This window comes from Chiloscyllium plagiosum, chromosome 6, assembly GCF_004010195.1.
Source record: "Chiloscyllium plagiosum isolate BGI_BamShark_2017 chromosome 6, ASM401019v2, whole genome shotgun sequence".
Lineage (NCBI taxonomy): Eukaryota > Metazoa > Chordata > Chondrichthyes > Orectolobiformes > Hemiscylliidae > Chiloscyllium > Chiloscyllium plagiosum.
Window position 1 is genome coordinate 13,449,593 of NC_057715.1, and position 19,966 is coordinate 13,469,558.

The 19,966-nt window shown below is 38.1% G+C and overlaps 1 protein-coding gene across 5 annotated transcripts in view; it reads left to right on the forward strand.

Moving 5' to 3' along the window:
* The window catches only part of ankrd10b (ankyrin repeat domain 10b), a 60,578-nt gene that overhangs the window by 19,395 nt on the left and 21,217 nt on the right, over window positions 1–19,966 (forward strand). For 4 of the 5 annotated variants that reach the window (XM_043691229.1, XM_043691232.1, XM_043691230.1 and 1 more), the window contains one exon: window positions 7,794–7,885. In XM_043691229.1, coding sequence (XP_043547164.1) covers window positions 7,794–7,885 — 92 coding nt within the window. Of the gene's footprint in view, window positions 1–7,793; window positions 7,886–13,486; window positions 13,617–19,966 lie in introns of all 5 variants that reach the window. The other variant, XM_043691233.1, reaches the window with a different exon arrangement.

The window sequence follows — 19,966 nt, forward strand, 5'->3', positions numbered from 1 at the left end:
CTCCTTTCTTTCATGACTCTGCCTCCTATTTCAAGTCTCTCACAAGGAAACTCACCCTGTCCAATCCTTTTAGGATCTTGTTTTCCAGTAAGATCACCTCTCATTCTTCTAAATTCCAAAAGATACAGACCCAGTCCAATATTTCATCATCGAATAGCACCCTCATCCCCGGAATCAAGTCCAGTGAAACTTTTGTTGCAGTTATGCCCTCATAATGAAACCAAAACTGTGCACAGTAGTCTAGATGTGATCTCATCAGTGCCCCTTATAACTACCTAAACTTCCCCATTTTTATATTCCACTCCCCTTTCATTAAATATTCACATTCCATTTGCCTTCCTACCTGTTGCTGTGCATGGTATTAACTTTCTGTGAGTCCTGTATTAGGACACCTAGATCCTTCTGTACCTCGGGTTCTGCAGCCCCTTCATTTAATAAATTTCTGCTTTTCTGTTCTTCCTTCTAAAGTGGACAAGTTCATTTTTGTTGCACTGCCAAGATTAGACTTAAATTACCTGTAACAGTAACCAATAAAATTAATAAGAAATTAAATGTACCCAGTCCCACCCCTGCCTGCCTCAGTCTACCAAAGTGTTTTGCAGTTGATCTAAATCGCTGTTGTTCTGTAGATAAATGCATCAATCGGTTTTTGTACAATATAATATCACACAGCAACAAAACAAATGGAGATAAATTTTAGTCAGGTCAGTAGGAAAACCTCTTTTAAATAGTTTGTGTGTTATGTGAACACTCAGGCAAGGCCTTTGTTTATGTGTCATTTCAAAAAGTGGGCAGTGAGTTTCCTCAATATTGATTCTGGCATTGCAGCACACTCCACCACTGATCCTTCAGCATTGTGGCAGTCCTACATCACTAACCTGAAATGACAAACTGGATTATGTGGCTAAGTCCTAGAGCAGAGCTTAATTCCTTGGGTCTACTTGATTATGAGGCTGGGGTCAGATCCCCGAGTCATAGTTGGCATTAACGTTCACAATTAATAAAGTTTACACTGATTTGAAATACTGGATACATTTTCTTGGATTAGATTGCTTGCAGCTGATATATTTAATACCTCACTGTCACTGTTAGGAAAAAAAATGGTATTTCCTTTAGGCAGCAGAATATCGTATTTCTCATTTTCAATGTCAGAGTATTGTTAATGCAACACCTCCCAGATTCAAGCTATCTTAACAAGTATCTCAGCTATGTACCAGGATTCCATTCTGATCATGAGCATGATATACCTTTTCCCTCATCAGTTTGTTTGGTACTTGGATCCTTCTGAATGGATCAACAGGATTGGACTTCCTCATTACGTGATTACCTTATGACGCACTGGCAGGCAAGGTTGGTGAGGATGTCAGGATTACAGTAGTCCCCTGCTATCCCCAGGGAAAACGTTCTGAGATTTACTGCTGACTTACCCTGTATATAACTTGTTTTTGTTTGCACACATCAATGGTAATATCTAATTGAGAAATTACATACTATCAGACATTACTGATGTGAAATAATAATAAAATACATTGTATAGTACATTTATTATACCTGTGCATGCCCTCTGGAATGATGAGTTTGTGACATTTGAGTTACCATGGAGCAATGAAACTACGGGGAGAATGCGGGTAAGTGGAGTTGAAATGCTCATCAGCCATGATTGAATGGCGGAGTGGACTCGATGGGCCGAATGACCTTACTTCCGCTCCTATGTCTTATGGTCTTATATCTTGTGTACACAGTTTAAATACTAGACATTTTTACATTACACTGAAGGGTAAACGAAAAATGTATTTCTTAAAAAAAACTTAGCGGTACATTCTTACAAAGTTAAAAATCTCACAACACCAGGTTATAGTCCAACAAGTTTATTTGGAAGCATTAGCTTTGGAAGTGCTGTTTCTTCATCAGGTGGCAGTGAAGCAGGACATTAAGACCCAGAATTATACCCACATAAGTCCACCAGTTGTTTAGACTGCGGGGAGGTGTCCGGGAGATCCTTGGGCATCCTGTCCACTGTGGGATCCATGAGATGATTAAAGTACCCTCCTATAATCGTATGGTATGCTCCAAGGGGCACCAACTTGGAAAGTGCATTCAATAAAAACTTGGGCAGTAACCAATCAGAATACTGTACTCCTCACCATGTATTAAAGCTTTGAGAATCACAAACTGTCCATATTCATCCTTAATTTGATCTAACAACTGAGATGGGTGATTTTTCGGAACGACTGTAACCACTTCCCTACTTTTAAAGTTAAAAGCTGAAAAGAACACCCGGTCGAACCCTCCCTGATGCAACTTTAGATGCTCCTTATCATCAAGATGGGTTTCTTGCAATAGAGTGACATCAACCCTCTCCTTTCTAAGACTCAAAAGTACTTTGTTTCTCTTAATTGGTAAGTGACTCACCTTAATATTTCATGTGCACCATTTAAACAATGAACTAGCCATAACCATCTGAAACAGCTCATGAACCCCCGAGAGAAAGAATCCTACTCACAATGCGCCAAGTGGAAACAATGAAAGATTCATAGAGTCTAAAGAACACAACTACAGAAACTAACTAAACAAAACTTCTAAAAACTACACCTATAATAAACCAATGCAAAAAACAGACAATAGGAGACTTTCCCCCTTGTCCGTAGGGGCACTCTCACTAACCGCAAACACCGTCATGGCTCCTTCTCGCTGAAGCCGCACCCCAAACCCAGGCAAACAAAAAGTAAAGAATACATAGGTCTTTCAAACAAATTAAAAGTGGGCGTTTCACCCATTCCACCCATACATCGACCTCTGTTATTATTGGTAAAATTCAAACCAAACAAAATAACGACAACGCTTCCCAAACTCCAGAAAAGTAAGAAGGGAAGAGAAAAAGAAACATATTAAAGGGACAAAACCAGATGAATGAAGCAAACAACAGAAAGAAAAGGAACCACTATTGTCCATATTGCTTGAATAATCCAGTCTATTTTAAAGTGTCCAAAAGTCCTTTACCTTTTACGATGAGTCAAAGACGTGCATGGACCCTCCGTGGCTGAAACATAACACTGCCAAGTATCTTAGAGTACTGAGTATCCAGATCCCTCAGCCTCTTCTTTACTTCATCAAAGGTTTTCCTCTTATGGATCACAGCTGCAGAAAAGTCCAGAAAAAACATAATCTTCGATCCCTCATAAATCAGGGCCTGCACATCTTTCCCGAATGTTCTGGAAGCTTCCAGTACCTTTTGCTTGCCTCTGTAGGACTGGAATCACACTAGAACTGGGCAGGGGTGCTGGTCCGACCAGTGAACAAGTTTGATCTGCACTCAGCCCTCCTTCGCTTCCCATCTCAAGAACTGTGGCAGCCATTGCTCAAGAAAGCTGACTGGCTGACCCCCTTCTTCCTGCTCCAGCAACCCAGTAACATGGATATTCTTCCTCTGACCTCAGTGTTTGAGGTTGTTGACCTGCTCTACTAAGGCCCTTACCTGCTTCTCCAAGGCCTGGATCTGTGCTGCCCAGGATTCCGCTGCGGTCTCCAATGCCACAGTCAGCCACTTGACCTCCTCTCCACGCTCCCCGAGGCACTACATCTCCTGCTCATGCTCTTGCACTACCAATTTTTTTTACCAAAGCAGTGAGTAAGGGGACGGTAAAAGCACCAATTTGCCTGAGTTGTGGTGCAGAGTTCAGTAAAGCAGAACTGTTGGATCGCCGCTATCTTGAAGTTTTGTTTTTAACTTCGGGAATGAAGCATTGGTGAAACCATTCAGTACAAAGCATGGCTGCCACCCACACTTTCTTATTGTGTTGCCAGAAAATGGGCAAATAGAACATTACAATCCATTCTCGTCCATATGCCTATCCAATGACCATTTCAATGTCCATAAAGTTGTCAAGTCTACAACTGGTGCAGGCAGTGTGTTCCACACCCCTGTGATGCTGAGTAAAGAAACTACCTCTGACATCTGTCCTATATCTATTACCGGTCAATTTGAATTTTGCCCCCTCGTGCTATCCATCACCGTCCTCTGACAAAAGCTCTCACTGTCCACCCGATCTAACCCTCTGATTATCTTAATCGTCTCAATTAAATCACCTCTCAACCTTCTTCGTTCTAATGAAACCAGCCTCAAGTCCCTCAGCCTTTTCTCGTAAGACCTTCCCTCCATACCAGGCAACATTCTGGTAAATCTTTTCTGAACCCTTTCCAAAGCGTCCACATCCTTTCTATAATGCGGTGACCAGAACTGCATGCAATACGCCAAGTGCAGCAGCACCAGAGTTTTGTAAGCTGCAGCTTGACCTCATGGTTTCAAAACTCGATCCCTCTACCAATAAAAGCTAACACACTGTATGTTGTCTTAACAGCACTATCAACTCGGGTGGCAACTTTGAGAGATCTATATACATGGACACCGAGATCTCTCTGCTCATCCACACTACCAACAATCTTAGCATTTGCCCAGTGCTCTTCATTCCTGTTGCTCCTTCCAAAGTGAACCACCTCCCACTTTTCTGCATTAAACTCCGTTTGCCACCTGTCAGCCCAGCTCTGCAGCTTATCTATGTCCCTCTGTAACCTACAATATCCTTTGTCACTATCCACAACTGTACTGACGTTAGTGTCAGCCACAAATTTACTAACTCATCCTTCTACGCCCTCATCCAGGTAGTTTATAAAAACAACAAACATCAGTGATTCCAAAACAGATCCTTGTGGTACCTCACTAGTAACTGAACTCCAGGATGATGATAATTTCCTATCAATCACTACCCTCTGTCTTCTTTCAGCTAGTCAATATCTGATCCAAACCGCTAAATTGCCCTCAGTGCCATGCCTCCATGTATTGTGCAGTTACCTATGGGGGGAACTTTTCAAACTCCTCACTGAAATCCATTTGCACCATCAATGGCTTTACCCTCAAGCAAAGCCTTGTTTGGTCACCACCTCAAAGAACTCAATAAGGTTTGTGAGGCATTGATCTACCCTTTGCAAACCATTCTGACTATCTCTGATCAACTTATTTCTGTCAATTTGATTGTAAATCCTATCTCTCATAACCTTTTCCAACACTTTACCCACAACCGAAGTGAGGCTCACTGATCTGTAATTACCAGAGTTGTCTCTACTCCCCTTCTTGAAGAAGTTTTTGTTTTTGTTCTTGAGGGCGTGAGGATTCTTCGCTCAGTACACCACTCTGCTTGATCATATACCCTGCAGTATTGCCACGTGGTATCAGAGTTCATTTGTCCTTCTAGGCTTTGAACCCTGGTCCCTGCTTTGCACTTTTGTGAATATATGTTCTATCTTTTTCCAAAACAAGCCAGTTTCATCAACATTCCTGAAGAAGGGCATGTGCCCGAAACGTCGAATCTTCTGTTCCCTAGATGCTGCCTGACCTGCTGTGCTGTTCCAGCAATAAAGTTTCAGCTTTGATCTCCAGCGTCTGCAGACCTCACTTTCTCCTCATCACAATTGAGGACTTGTTTTGATGGTAGTTTTCCTCCTCGATCAACTTCTTAAATTTTTCAGGAAACGTGGCACAGCTTCTTCATTGGCAGACGCACTCTCTCCAGTTATTCTTATGTTTTTCAAATTATGCCTATTCCTGCATCTGTGCAACCATCCCTTACTTTGCTGTAAATGGTTTGGTAACCTTCTCTTCAGTGGATTCTTTCTTAAAGTCTTTGTATAGACTTAACCTTTTGCCGTAACATGTTACTGTCAATAGGCGCACACATCCTGTTCATATCTTCACCCCACAAATTTATTACCTTTTACATCTTCACTAACACCTTATCACGCACTGTACAGGTTACTTTCGATGTTTGAGGTGTCACAACAAAAGTGGAACGAATTTTTATTTCGTTCTTCACCACCTCACGAATGGAAGATTCATTCTTCTCCTAAATCTTAGCAACCTCAGCATACGATTTTTTTTTCTTGTTGTATCAAGTTGAGAATTTACATTTTTTTACTAATGGGAAGCACTTCACGGCTTCTCTTAGGCTTTGAAGCACTGCCAGCATCACTACTTTAATATACCAATATACCGGCCACTACAGCGAATAGCTGGAACTGACAACCGGAAGCGGCAGAGACAGGCCACTATAAATGCCGGAAGAAACATCACAGAAGCGCTTCACAGGAGGCTCCCAAGCACTGAGGATGTCAACTAGACAGGGGACGAAACGTTTGCAAGACAAATTCCCAACTCGGCGAACAGAACCACAACAACGAGCACCCGAGCTAAAAATCTTCTCCCAAACTTTGATCACTACTTTAATGGTTTGGGGCAATTTTTTAGCTAAGTTAAGGGTTACGCTGGCCAGCGTCGATACAGAAACAAAGAGGGTGATTTCATGTACTAATGTCAAAGGGGCAGGAAGCTTGTACCATGTTACTTGGCATGGCCCAAAATTTGCCGCAGCCTGGCGTGGTAAACCATGATAACAGTTCTTTACAGATTTGTTTAAATGTCAATTCAAAGATAAGACCCGGTGTAGGGGATGCCAAGAAGGAAAGTTAAAGATAGGTCTCTGCTGGTGACTAAAGAGGAAATAATGTCTTTGTAGCTTATACAGACCTTGAAATGGTTAGGACTGATCTCTCTGGAAATTTGTGAAAAACCTCCACTCAATATATTCTTAAAGTTAGTTGCCATACTCAAAAGAGGGTTTGGCTAAGTGCTTATCAAGGCCATAAAGAACCATAATCAGTCATATTGTATGGTGGGCAAAGTCTAAGAGATGACCTAACAGTGTGAAGTTTTGCTTTAAAAGAAGTAGGAAAGTGGGTCAATAACCATAGATCATAGATATATAATCATTGGCAAAAGATCTAGTGAAGATGAAATCAAAGTCATTGGAATCTTAAGTCGCTTTGTACCTCAGAAAGGTGATAGAAAGCTGATTCCGTAAGTAATTTAAAGGGAATTTATCATTTGAAAATGAGGAGAGTGCATGTTTCCAGATACAGTTGGGGTGTGGCATTGCATACCACTGTTCTTTCAAAGTTAGCCTAGCCATGATGGACTGAATGGCTGTGTTTCTATGGACTTGGAGGACAGAACTGGGATGCTAAAACATGGATCCTGAAAGTGTCTGTTGGTGTGTGGTGATACTATAGCACTGAGGACCTTTCTCATATTACCAAATTCAAAAAGTTAACTGAGATTTCGCATTTATTGCCCCCTGAGTAGATGTTTGTTATAGCACCTTAAAAAGGTATTTGTCACATTCCTGGGAGAAGAGTTCATCAATTGAGGTAAGTTTGAAGTCAAATATGAAAATGATGAGTTCTTTGAAACTGCAGTCTGCTGACAACTTAGTTTGGGGGGGGGGGGGGGGTTTGAAAATTGAAGTGGAGTTTTCCAATTTTCCCCAGATTCTGCACAATTTTTCTCCCAGGGGATAATATTTTGTGTGTGGTTACATGTTTGGCTGAGTGAGGCAGATTTAATTGCCTCAGAGGCCCTGCCTTTTTCATCCTTTCACCAGGTACAAATGCCTTTTTTAAACATGCGTTCTTCCATTGCTATTTTATAAAGGATTTAAATCTGAAATTAACTGGGATAATACTAATAATGAAAATTACCTTGTGAAATCCCTATGTTTGTTCTACTTTTGAAACAATGGCAGTTAGTTCTGAGTTTAGATTAGTGAACACTTTACAGACCTGGTTTGAAACACCTAGTTATTGCTGAAGAGATATTTCATGTATTTGCTTGACCAGCTGGTGTATTCCAGTTTTAATATGAGATCTAGAGTCTATACAGTGATGTTTGTCTCTTTTCACTGCAGGATGTTGTGGGTGAAACCCCTGTCCATAAAGCAGCACGATCAGGAAGTTTGGATTGTCTAAATGTCCTTGTATCTCATGGGGCTAAAACAGAGTAAGTGAACATTTCAGCACCTCTTGAGTAATCAGCAGAGTAATTCAAATGCTTGAGAGGCAGTGGATTTAAGGCACATTTAAAGGAGCTGTATGCTTAAATTTTGGCTCATGGATTTTTAAACTAAAATAATCCCCTAAAATATTCGTCTATAGTATTTTCAATTAGTCTTTTCATTCCAGTGAATGTTGTAGTAAGTAATTTCAAGCCTTTCAGATTACAAATTGATCCTGGTAACTATCACTGGATCCTGTAAACTTGTTATTTGTGGAAAGGAATTGCATTGTGGGTATTCTTAATCTACACCTGAACTGTAAAGGTTGTAATTAGCCAGTGTATTCTTCAGATTAGAACCTACCCACACTAAAGTAAATTGGGAGGCTAACTCTGTCGTGTCCTAATCATACTTCATGGAGGAAGAGATCGGGAGAGAGGGGTCACCTGTAATTTCCCAAGGCAATGAATGAGTCTGTGTGTATTCAGGAAACCAGCCCTTGACTGGTTTGATCATGGCATTAAGCTCCTTTAAAACCTATAGTCCAGCTTGTTTCACTGTTAACTTGTTAAACCTCTCTATAAATTAATGTTTAATAAAGACTATTGCACTTTTTAGTTTCTGCGCTTCCATTACTTATACTTAAAATGGAATAAGATTGTTTTTGTGTCCATGCTTCTGTGCAACTAATAAATCAAAATCTACATTTTAAAGAACGCCATTGAGTAACCAACATGTCATTGAGCAGTTACATTATCAAGTGCTGTACTAATTGGTTTCTAAACACCATTTTTAAATTTATACTAACGTTCTTAAATAGGCTGATTTTACAAAAAGACAATAGAGAATTAAACTTAGATTAATGTCTAACTTTCTTATTTTTCCTCTAGTTTTTGAAACTTGGAATTCGCTCTAAGTTGTTTAACAAACCAAGGTATTCCCATTCAATGGAGAGTTATCCACTCCACAATATTTAGCTTATAACCACTTAAACTCCTGCAACACAATAAGTACATTTGCTCCTTTATAAAGTTGAGAAGCTCACCTTCTGTTTTGTTAAAGTTGAAATTTTAAGGTGTGCTGTCGGTGGAGTGCTGATCTCAGAATGCACATTGACTGGGTGGGGCAACTTTGGTCCGTTCTGTTAGAAAGTTGAAATGTACAAACACTTTGAAAGTTTAGTAATGTGCCAAGAATGCAGGATTTATTCCATGTATTAATGTGTCCATACTTCAGCTTCATAATTGCTTCCATTAATTTAACCGCTAATGTACTGTTTTCTTTTAGTATATTCTTAATTTCCTATTCTGTAGCAATGCCTTAACCTGTTCACCCATAAAGAACAGGGAGTTTGATGAACACTGACTAGATTGGGTAGAATTAGCAAGTCCCGTGCCCAGGAATTTCACACAGCAAGAGCATGGATTGCAATTTTGGATGCAGTCAGTGCATCCACATCCAGCTTTTAATTCTAATTGTGAAGGCGAACTTCCTAAAAAGGGCTATTCCATTAATCTCCATTAATGGCCCAACTCCAGTAGGTATCCCTACCTTAAACAATCACTTAATAATTTCACAATATGTGTAACCTCTTTAGCTGCATATTGTCCTGTTCTTGATTGGCATCATAACCCTTGTAAATGTAAACTTTAAAATAACCAAAAAAAATTGTTATGCACACTGTTTGTTCAAATGTGAAGGTTTTATTTCAAACGCGTTCTTTAGAAATAGTGGATTTTCACTAAATTTAATCAAAGTTCCTTTAAAGCCTTGTTCCCTTTCAACTGCAAGTGATGATTCTCACAGTAGTGTCTAGTGACCCTAGCCAACAGTCTTTTGGATTTTCACCAAGTTCCCAAGTGAGTTCCTCAATTATTTAAACAAAACTTGCGCGGTCTAATTGGTCGCATTTGCATTGCTCAGTTAAAGATTTAACTCCATAATCGGCACACTAAAATTGTGGCAGTTTTGCTTAATGTCTAGATGGTTTAATACTTGTGTCATTAACAATTTTTTTTTAAATGCACAAACAAAACTACTACATTTGCACTATGATTTGTTAACAGATAATTTTGCAGGTATTGCATTTACATTCTATTTTTTAGTTGATTTCCACAACATTAGCATATTTCAATTGGGCAGGAAATGCTTTTATCGTGGCTTGTGTGCTTTTGAATTTTATTTGACTCACCTTAGTGCATAGTTAAAGATTCTGTAAGCCGGAAAGACAGTGTTCACTTGCTTTCTTTCTCTTCTTCTCCGTTTTCAAGTTCTTTCCAATTAATCTGTGCTACTAGCTATTTATCATGCAGTTTATTTTCTTCCTCCATTCGGGTATCATTAGAAGATTTGCATCACTCAGATATGCATTCACATTATTAGGAGCATCTTATTATCCATTCAGTGAATGCAGGCTAGGTACAAAAAAAATCTTTTACACTTCTTGCCAATGTTGCACGCATATTAATCGCCAAGCTGAAGGAATTTGCAAGTACTTTGCATCTCTGGCTAGCTGCGCATAAACACATACGCACACTCACTCCGGCATTGTTCAAACATAATTGCAGCAGAGCCTGTGACAAGACATTTGATGAGTTCAAAAGTCCCAAGTTCTGTGAAAGACACTTGTCCTCTTTGGAAATGAGACAACTAGCAGAGTACAAGGGAGTTGAATGTATACCCACATATAAGTTATGCAGTGATGCTGTAAATAGTAACCCCTTATTTAATCTTAGTACTGTGGATAGGGAGTACACAGTAAAACTCTGGTGTATTCCTTTATGTACTTTCACCATAGTCATTAGTATGTTGAGATAGGGTTTTCTTTTAAAATATCACATTTGTTTCATTTAGAGAAAAATGTGTGAGAAGAAGAAAATTAACAAATGAAGGGATTTTTAAATGAAATAGTTTTAGCTAGCTAGTATGGACAGCGAGAGTTAAACAAGGGCTGGCAATGAGATCCGATCCATTCATCTTGCCCTAATTTAGTAAGAAGAAGTAAACGAAGACACGTTATTCAGGAATTTTGGTTTCTAAGACCAAAGATTAGTGCAGGTTGGGCAGGTATCTGTTGATATTTGTACATTGTGTGTTGGTGTTGGCTTTGATTGTTGACTAAATATTGAAATTTAATGACAAAAAGAACAGCATGACTTGCAGGTAGTTTAGTGTAAGCTAAGGAAGTGATACTGTTGTATTATAAAATGTTGATCAGGTGAGGGGTGTGGGAATTGAGATTGAGTGGGCTCAGGAATGACCATTCATCAGGAATTAAAGTAAGATGAGGACACCACAATCTAAATGCATTACTTTTTAATAGGAAGGAAATACAGAAGGTGGGAGTGGTTAGTGGTGAAGCCAGTGGCCTTGTAGTGAAGTATAAACGAGACTCTGGGAAATGCAGGAACTTGATCCTAAAGTACAAACTACTATAAACCGAAGGAAAATTAGGATATATTACAAGCAAAGTTGACTCTTGAATGATCAGAGTAGATGCAGGTTTTGCACTGCAGGCAGAGAGAAATGAAACATTTATGTTCAATGATAAGGGATGGAGTTGTTGGCCGTTAATTTCTGTTGCCTTGGATTGAAGTGGATGCAATGATGTAGTTTCATTGGAAGCAATAGCAGAAGTTGTTGCAGAACAGTGAAGAAAACATCAAGTTTAGTTTTGGTTTTCTGTGACACTTCTTTCTGAAGTAGAATGCAAGTGTTTGCAACATTTGGGACTTTTTTTTTTTGAAACTCTTCCACAATCAGCTTCCTACCCACAGACATTGAAAATAAATACATTTTGTTTTGAGTGCCACTTCTTAATTGAGCCCTTGTCCTTACTACCGATTTCTATTGGTTTCATCATCTGTTAACCTTTATTAAATATCATCGAGGAAGAAACTAAGTATGGTAAGATTTTTGGAAACTCCATAATTATTATTGTCGGGTTACTGCTTTGTTCAGTATACGTGTTGTTTACAACTGATGCCATGATTGCCTGCACTGGTTTCCTAAATATAACATGGATCTAAAAATCTTTCATCTTGTTAAAAAAATTGATGGAGGTAGGTGGATCAGGAATGCCAAAGAAATTCTAATCTCTTTCCTATCTGTATCTGTTATTATCATGCTCAGTTGCAGAGGGTGTATTGATCAAGTTAAACAGTCAGTGTCTTTTTCTAGTTTGGTTACAAGCTGTGCTCCCAAATTGGATTGTTGCTGCTGTTGGAATTTGTGTTAATGAGGTCTTTGGTTTCAGTTTTTTTTTGTAGCAAATGCTGAAGAGCATTATTTAATCAGGAAACAGAATTTAATAGATTGTAGGGAGGCCTGTAGGCAATGTCACTGAGGTTAAGTCGGGAGCAATGGATTGCAATGGGGGGAGGTGAGGAAATGCAGTCTCTTGCTAGGAATAACCACAGCAAGTAGCATTCACTGAATTAAAGGGAAAGTATGATCATCTTGGAATGAAACAGCTGCTTAGGAATAGAGTACCCTACGGAGTGGAGGGTAGTGTAAAGAAGGTGGCAATTCTTCTGAACAGAAACAGGAAACTAAAAGTGATATATCCATGGGCAAGAGATGAAAGTAAAGAGGAAAACCCGAGACATCAGTTGAACCCTTCCACCTGTGCAGTTGTGTTTGGTGAATGTTTTATGTAGGTACCCGTGGCCTCTGTGTTCAGTGAGGTTAGCCTGAAGTCCCTAGACCCTCCAAGGTTTCTTAATAAGATTCCTTCCGAAGTGCAGTCATGTACAGAAAGAAGTAACCTTTTACCAGGACATTGATTTTACTACAACTTGTATCAAAACGAAGTCAAGTTCTAAAGGTATAAACGGGCCAGGTAGAAACAATGAAATGATCCAGCATGGTGGTAGATGAAATTAAATAAAACTGCTAATTTATTCTTGGAACGTAAAATTCTAAATGGTCAGTTGTAGTTGGATTCGACATAATGACATCTACCAGACAAAGCCAAGTAAACTAACTGTAAAATATTTTTCAGAGGGAATATTGGATAGCTGAAGAATGAAGGCATCAAGTACAGTTAAAGTGAAACTGCCCACAGCATAACTAAATTAGAAGTTGGGATATCAGAAATTCCCCAACTTGAGGGCTTGGGGCACTGTGGATACAAATTTATTAATATGTAATTTTTCACCCATTTCAGAGTAACCTAGAAGTAAAATGTTTCCATCTTTTGCAGGTAAATACTTGGAATAGAGAAATGATCCACAAATCATGCAGTTTAATTCTCTTTTCTTTTATAGCAGCATTATAATTCTACAAACCTCATTCTGTATGGAGCCCACGTTAGTATATGCTGCTACAGAAATTAAAATACTCCATGAATGGATAGATGTATTCCATATATTTACGGCCAGTACAGGACTTGGAAATAACATGAAATGGGTTAAACGGCATTATTAATTCAAGATGTATTCATGTTCGTGTTTCATTGTTAAGATTACTTTCACCAGCACCCCTTAATCTGTTTTATTTGCCATTGCCCATGTAACTGTAACAGTGCAGAGAATTGAGTCTTTAAGAGATTGAAAAATGTCAAATGTTTTCCAGCTACGTAATTTGAATTTGACTTGATTTTGAAGTAATCCTAGAAAGGGGGATCATTCCCAATAGAAACGCTGAAACTGCCACAGGGGCTTCATGGAAACCTTACAGTTGTGGCATTGAGTGCGCAGTATCGCTTCCCCTCAGCACACAAGGCATACCGTTGAGGTATTTGTTGTGGTGATTGGTTTTAATGCTATGTAGGAACTGCGTTATAGATCTTTTAGTTGTGCATGCTTTGTTTACCCTAATTTAAAATTACTTCAGATATGTAAACTAATATAGTTAAGTTGAGAAATTTTTGTTTAAATGTAAGTTATACACAATTTTTCAAAAAGAAAAGTGGTTTACTTATTGTGCTTAATTGCCGCATGATTGTAACCAGGAACAATTTGATTGTTGAAAGCGATATGAAACTTGCAGCTTATATAGATTTAACTGCTTTTCTGTAAAGAAAACTGCAGTAACAGTATTAACATTGAATTTAATAATGTAGCTTAGAAAGAAATAAAATTTCCCTCGCAGTTCTTTTAACACTGCACTTCTCATTCTCCCTACTCAATCCTATGTGCCACTGTAAAGCAAAAGGACCCCTATTAGTTGATCATTCTTACAAATGAAAATTAAAATATCATTTTAGTTATGGAGTCATACAGCATGGAAACAGACCCTTTGGTCCAAGTAGTCCAAGCCAACCATTTTCCCAAACTAAATTAGTCCCAGTTGCCTGTGTTTGACCTATATCCCTCCAAACCTTTCCTATTCCAGTACTTGTCCAAATGTCTGTTAAGCGTTATAACTGTACCTGCATCCATCACTTCCTCATAGTTCATTCTACACATGAACCCTTCCCTCTGCTTTTTAAAAAAAGAGTTGCCCCAAATGTCCTTTTAAATTTTCTCCTCCCACCTTAAAAAATATGCCACATAGTTTTGAACTCCCCAACCTAGGGGAAATACCTTTGCTATTCACTTTATCTCTGCCCCTCATGGTTTTATAAACCTCATAAAGTCAATCAGATTTGTAATTGGCTGTTTGTTTTCTTGGCTTCAGGATCCACATTTCCCTTGTCATGTATCTGTAAAACCACTAATCTACTCAGGAGATTGTTTGCTACATAGCCCAGTCAACAATAAATTCACAGTCATTTTTGGAAAGTTATTTTCTGAAATTACATGTTTAAAAGCAAATAATTCAGAATTATTTTTTCTGAAATGCTATGATTTGTTTCTCATTTGCCATTTTCAAAAGCAGTCCAATTTGTTAGGAATTCAGATTGCCAAGCTAGTAACTTGATTGTGTGACTCAGTAACTCTGATTCATAACTTCATTCAAACGGTTCTTTCAGAATTGACCACAAAATGAGTTGTCTTTTGTTTCTGAATGCTAACTTGTTCTGCATTGCACACACAGGTAACAAAATAGTGACTGGCATCATTTTGCGCACCTTTTTGTTTGGTAGATGCTCCTGTTTGTAGGCTGACTCATTTCCCAGTCTTAAAGCAAGAAATTATTTCCTGCGATTTTTACCTTTCTGTTAATGTAACCTCAAATTCAAGAGAAAGTTGGAACTGTGCCTCTGCGTGAACATGATGCAAGAATCCGCCGAGACCAAGATTTCACAGGAAAGCAACTGCATAACAACTACATTGGGTTGCACTGGAGATGCACAGATTATTTATAAGCTACTGTGGCATCATAAACTTTATATATACAATTGGATCCCCATAGGTTATGTTACAGTCTTTTGATACCAATACCCTAATTGTAATCGTAATTGTAATATTGTCACAAGGGTATCAGTACCATGTAGTAGTCAGTCATGAGAGATGTTTCTTGTACAATGTTAACTAAACCTGTGGAATATCCTTCCAAATGATTCTGCATTCTGTCCTCCCATTCTTCGGACGCATGTTAATATCTGGCCAGTCTGCTAATTCAGGTAGGTAGGAAGATCCCAGTACCTTCAAAGAAGAACAGACATTTTTAATTAGAGTATCAATCAATTTTAGTCCATCATATATCAACACCAAAAATTAATTAGCTGGTATTCAATATTTATGGAATTTGGAGACAACCAATTTGTGCACAATGTGGGTGATTGTAGAAGGAAGTTACTCTCCTATGTGAAACATTCAGAACATCTTGAAGCAATTATCTTGCATTGTCTAACTACAGTTCTTGCTTTATTTCGTTCTTCCAATTTTGGGTTAGATGAACAGGATTTCTTCCCCGGTGTTCTTTTTTTCAGCATTATCGATTGGCTAAAGTAGATGATGTTTGGCAGGTCCCTTTCCTCTGTGTTCCAGTGATTAATAAAGCCATAAAAAAATCTTTCAGCATTACTCCTGTCAAACACATAGAGTACTTGCCTGGATGCTACTATTTTTATCATTTTGGCCTAAGTTTTACCTTATGATTTGAGCAATGCTATTACTAACTTCTGTGATGGAACGTAGGGACAGTAGATGCCATTTCACCTCAAGTGTACTGAGCATTAATTGGACCATGCTTGATCTGTACCTTAACTCAATTTTTTGCTTTATCCCGTGATACCCATGTTCAATAAAACATTATCAGTCTTGGTCTTCAGGGGTCCAATTGTCCAATGTCCATCTACCAAGGAGTTAAATGAACTTCAGGTGATCGCTTAGAAATTGATGATTTAGTTTGGAAAGAATTTGTTACATTTGCTAAGTTTAATAAAGTTATTTTTTCTTCTGGATGTCATGCAAAACAAAAAGCAAATGCAGTGATAGAATGGCGATGGAGTTTCCATGTTATTATGGGCACAATGGCTTCCGTTTTAAATTTATTGCTGAATAATACATTTTTGCTAGTAGGGATTATCAGGGGCCTTATTTTACTACTTAATGGTAAAGATTGAATAGCATCGGCTACTGAAAATGCAACAATGTAACATTGGGAGGAATTCTAAACCATATGAAAGGAGCCAAAGTTGGGTTTCAAAGGCCTAAAGATAAGATAAAGAAAATTATCTAAGAGATGAGTTCTGATTTCATCATTTTTTGGAAATTATTATTGAGACAGAAAGTGTGTGATGCATCTTAATTTCAAGTTTATTGAGGAAGAAGAACAATGGCATATTTGGAGCTTGGAAGAAATAAAAATAAAAGAAAAGTGGATGGGCACGCCTGTAAATAATAAATTTAAGAACCAAGAGAAATAACATTTTCAGTACACATTGCAAGGATCGAACGGATAAAAGTCTGCCAGTTGGAGATTGTAAGCAATCAGAACATGTCTGCAGAAGGTTGAAATGTCATCGGTGTGAGGAAGGAACAGTCACAGAAAAGAAAGCACCCTAATGGAAGGAAAATTGAAAAATCAATTTTGGGACTGAAAGGTAGTCTGAGGAAAGAAAGTAATTGACATTAATATGATTTGAGCAATATTTGCAATGGTACATGATTCAAAGCTTTTAGTTATGTTCAAGATGATGATTCATCAAGAATTTTGCATTGTTGCCACTAAAGGACTGCACATGAACAACAAAATATTGATGATTGTGGTTCACCTTGGAGTGTAAATTGAATTAATAATTCAAACTTTTTATTACATTGGCAAGTAAAATACAGCAAAAGTACTTGAGGGTTAACAGGCATAGGACGGACTCCAGAAATTTTGCTTTGCAATGGAGCAAGAGACTGATGGAAAGAAATTGTGAAGATGGCAAAGGACAGGGAACGTGATTTAAGCATACTTCGGTGGCTGCCCCCACAGCCTAGGGGTCTTTTCTTCAGTACCAAATTCAACAAGCTGGCCGTCAAGATGGCAGAAATGGACAAAAAATCGGCTGCAAACCTGGAGTTGAGCCAAAACATTAGTCCCAAAGTTATATGCACAAGATGGGCCTAATTGGTGACTTTTTATGTAGCCAATAATCTGATTTGTGTGCTGAAAAAAATTCCATCTCGACTTAACTGAGGTGCATATTCTTACATTATTTTCAGAATTTGCTCCAATTATTGGAGTTTTGAATTTTCACAAGAAAAAAAACTGAGTAGTATTTGAGTTTGCACTGACTCACATAAAACATTTTGTGAGTTTGTTCCACTGTTGATTTATATCAGACATCTTGAGCTGAGGTAGTGGACCTTCTGAGCAAAATTGAATTTCTATTTTTATTTAAATTAGTTACCAGAAAAAATACAGGAAGTTGTCACTGTTCCAGACTGTACTGTGGTCTGGCAACCTCAAATTTGACACTAACAGAAAACAACTAAAGTTACAAAGCATATGTTTAATATCTTACATGCATAAGAAGGTCAGCATAAATTCCAAGTTTCAACCCTTTTTTTTTGCCCCTTTTCTGTGATGTGTCTTGAGTATTTTAAATAAATCTTGATCAAGCATAAATGTGTTTCATTTATTTCACTGGTTTGCTTTTGAAAATGGGAATATTTAAAATCATTTTTAAATCATGGTTTGATGTTTGTCTATTTTTTAAAAACAAACTTTAAAATTATTCCGTCTTAAATGCCCTTGCTTTTGAATATAGCATTTATATCTCCAATCCATTTATATCACTATGCCCATTCAATGAACTATCACTGCAATTATAAACATTCATATCACTTAATCAGTGCCTTCCTAATTAGACTTGAACCTGAATGCTGTATACTTATTATAATTTAACCTAATGTTAACATTCCTCTAACGCTTAACAGAGTTGACCAGCAAAATTGGAGAGTAGACTGTTAAGGGAATCACTGGCTTTTGTTTCCACAGCATTACTCTTTGTTATTAAAGTGATTTGACATTGCACAAAAGCATGTCTGCAGGCATCCCTATTGTGACAAGCTTCCCTATATTATGCTTGAAATGTTATTTTGACATCAGACAATTGTTCTTGCTGTGAACAGGTAGTATACACCTCACTGAAGCAATCAGTCACATGAAGTCAGACACAGTTCTGGGCAAATGGTGTTATTCCCGTTTCCCCGTGACTCTTGGTAGTGTTAGTATGCTACGTATCACTTATTTTCTTGCCACTTAACTTTCATGGACTGGTACTATACACTGAATCCTAGCTGCTTCATATGTTGGTGAAGAATCTCTAATTTTAAATCATGTAAAAATGAGGAAGCACGCTATCAAGTACAGAGATTTTTTAAATAACATTTGTTATTATGATTTTGAATTCAATGTAACATTGACCTTTTATAATCTATGTGTAACTTTGTATCTGTTTTAAGTTGGTCAATTAATATTAGGCCAGATGCTTATCAGCGTGATTGTGGATGTTACACAGTAACCAGTAATCAGACATTCACTAATGGTATGCTTTTTTTTGACTGCATTCTGTCTTTGATCTGGTGGAACTGCATTTCGAATGTCCAGAATCACAGTCATCACTCCATTCAAGTCTGTTTTGACATTGCTGTGAGAAAGAAACCCATGGCTCGTGCACATCAAGCTTTGTATGTCTTATGAAAGATGCATTGATGTACCAAATGAACAATTAGTGTTCATCACTGTGCTATTGGCTGACCATTGTTAATTAACTTGTTGGGGTCAGCCAGACTTGCCACTTTCCAGAATCTTTGATTGCCGGCTTCCAGCTTGCAACAGTGAACACTAATATTGTCTTTGGCTTTCTTGCATATGTTGGGTCAAGGGTTTTTGCCCATCGCTACCCTACAAAGTTGACCTAAAGTTGATTACATATCATCTTACTCCCCACAGTAGAGAGAAGAAAGATAATATTGTTAACAATTTTTTTGATCCTTTCAACCCTGACTGGGAAAATATTTGAAGATTAAGCCATTACATTGAATGGCCTACATTTGTGACAAATCCTTGTTTCTGGATATTTTTAATCAGCCTGTTCTCACATGACTGGGCTAAATGGGACTAGAATCTGGCACAAATATGATCTTTGTGTTTCTGTCATGTACTGTCCCATATCAAGTTGATTAGTTGTAAGAGAGAAGTGCTGTAGTCACTACCGTGTTTGTGCATTACAACATGGGGCTTAATTGCTCTTTGCTGCAATTATTATTCTTCTTGAATTTCTCTCTTTTATGTTAAGTAGCTTCAGCAAGTACAAGAAGAGCAGCTGAGTAGAAACATTCCTTATTAAGTTGTTGAATGCCATTGGCCGGTCAGATTGCATATATTTTACAGTTTGGACCACAACTTGGCAGAATACAGTTTTCATGTTTTTGTGATCTCATTGACTTAACAGCCTTTGTGCCATTCCAGGTGAATTTGGAGCTTACTTCAGCTCACTCTCTACTGTTGATTTCCATTTCACTCAAGACTAGTGACTGAGCAAAACAATTATTTTGCCATCAGGTTGGGTTTTATTTTATTCTAGCTGTTCGGTCATTGAGTTCCATCTGTGTTCTACCATTCTCTTATTTTGTAACATTAGCCGTGAGATAATGTCTTCGAGAAACCAGAACTTGAAGTTGTGAGGGTGAATTGTGCTATTGAATATTGCCATTGTTTCATTATGCAAAATGAAGAATTAATGCCCTGGACCAGCTGTG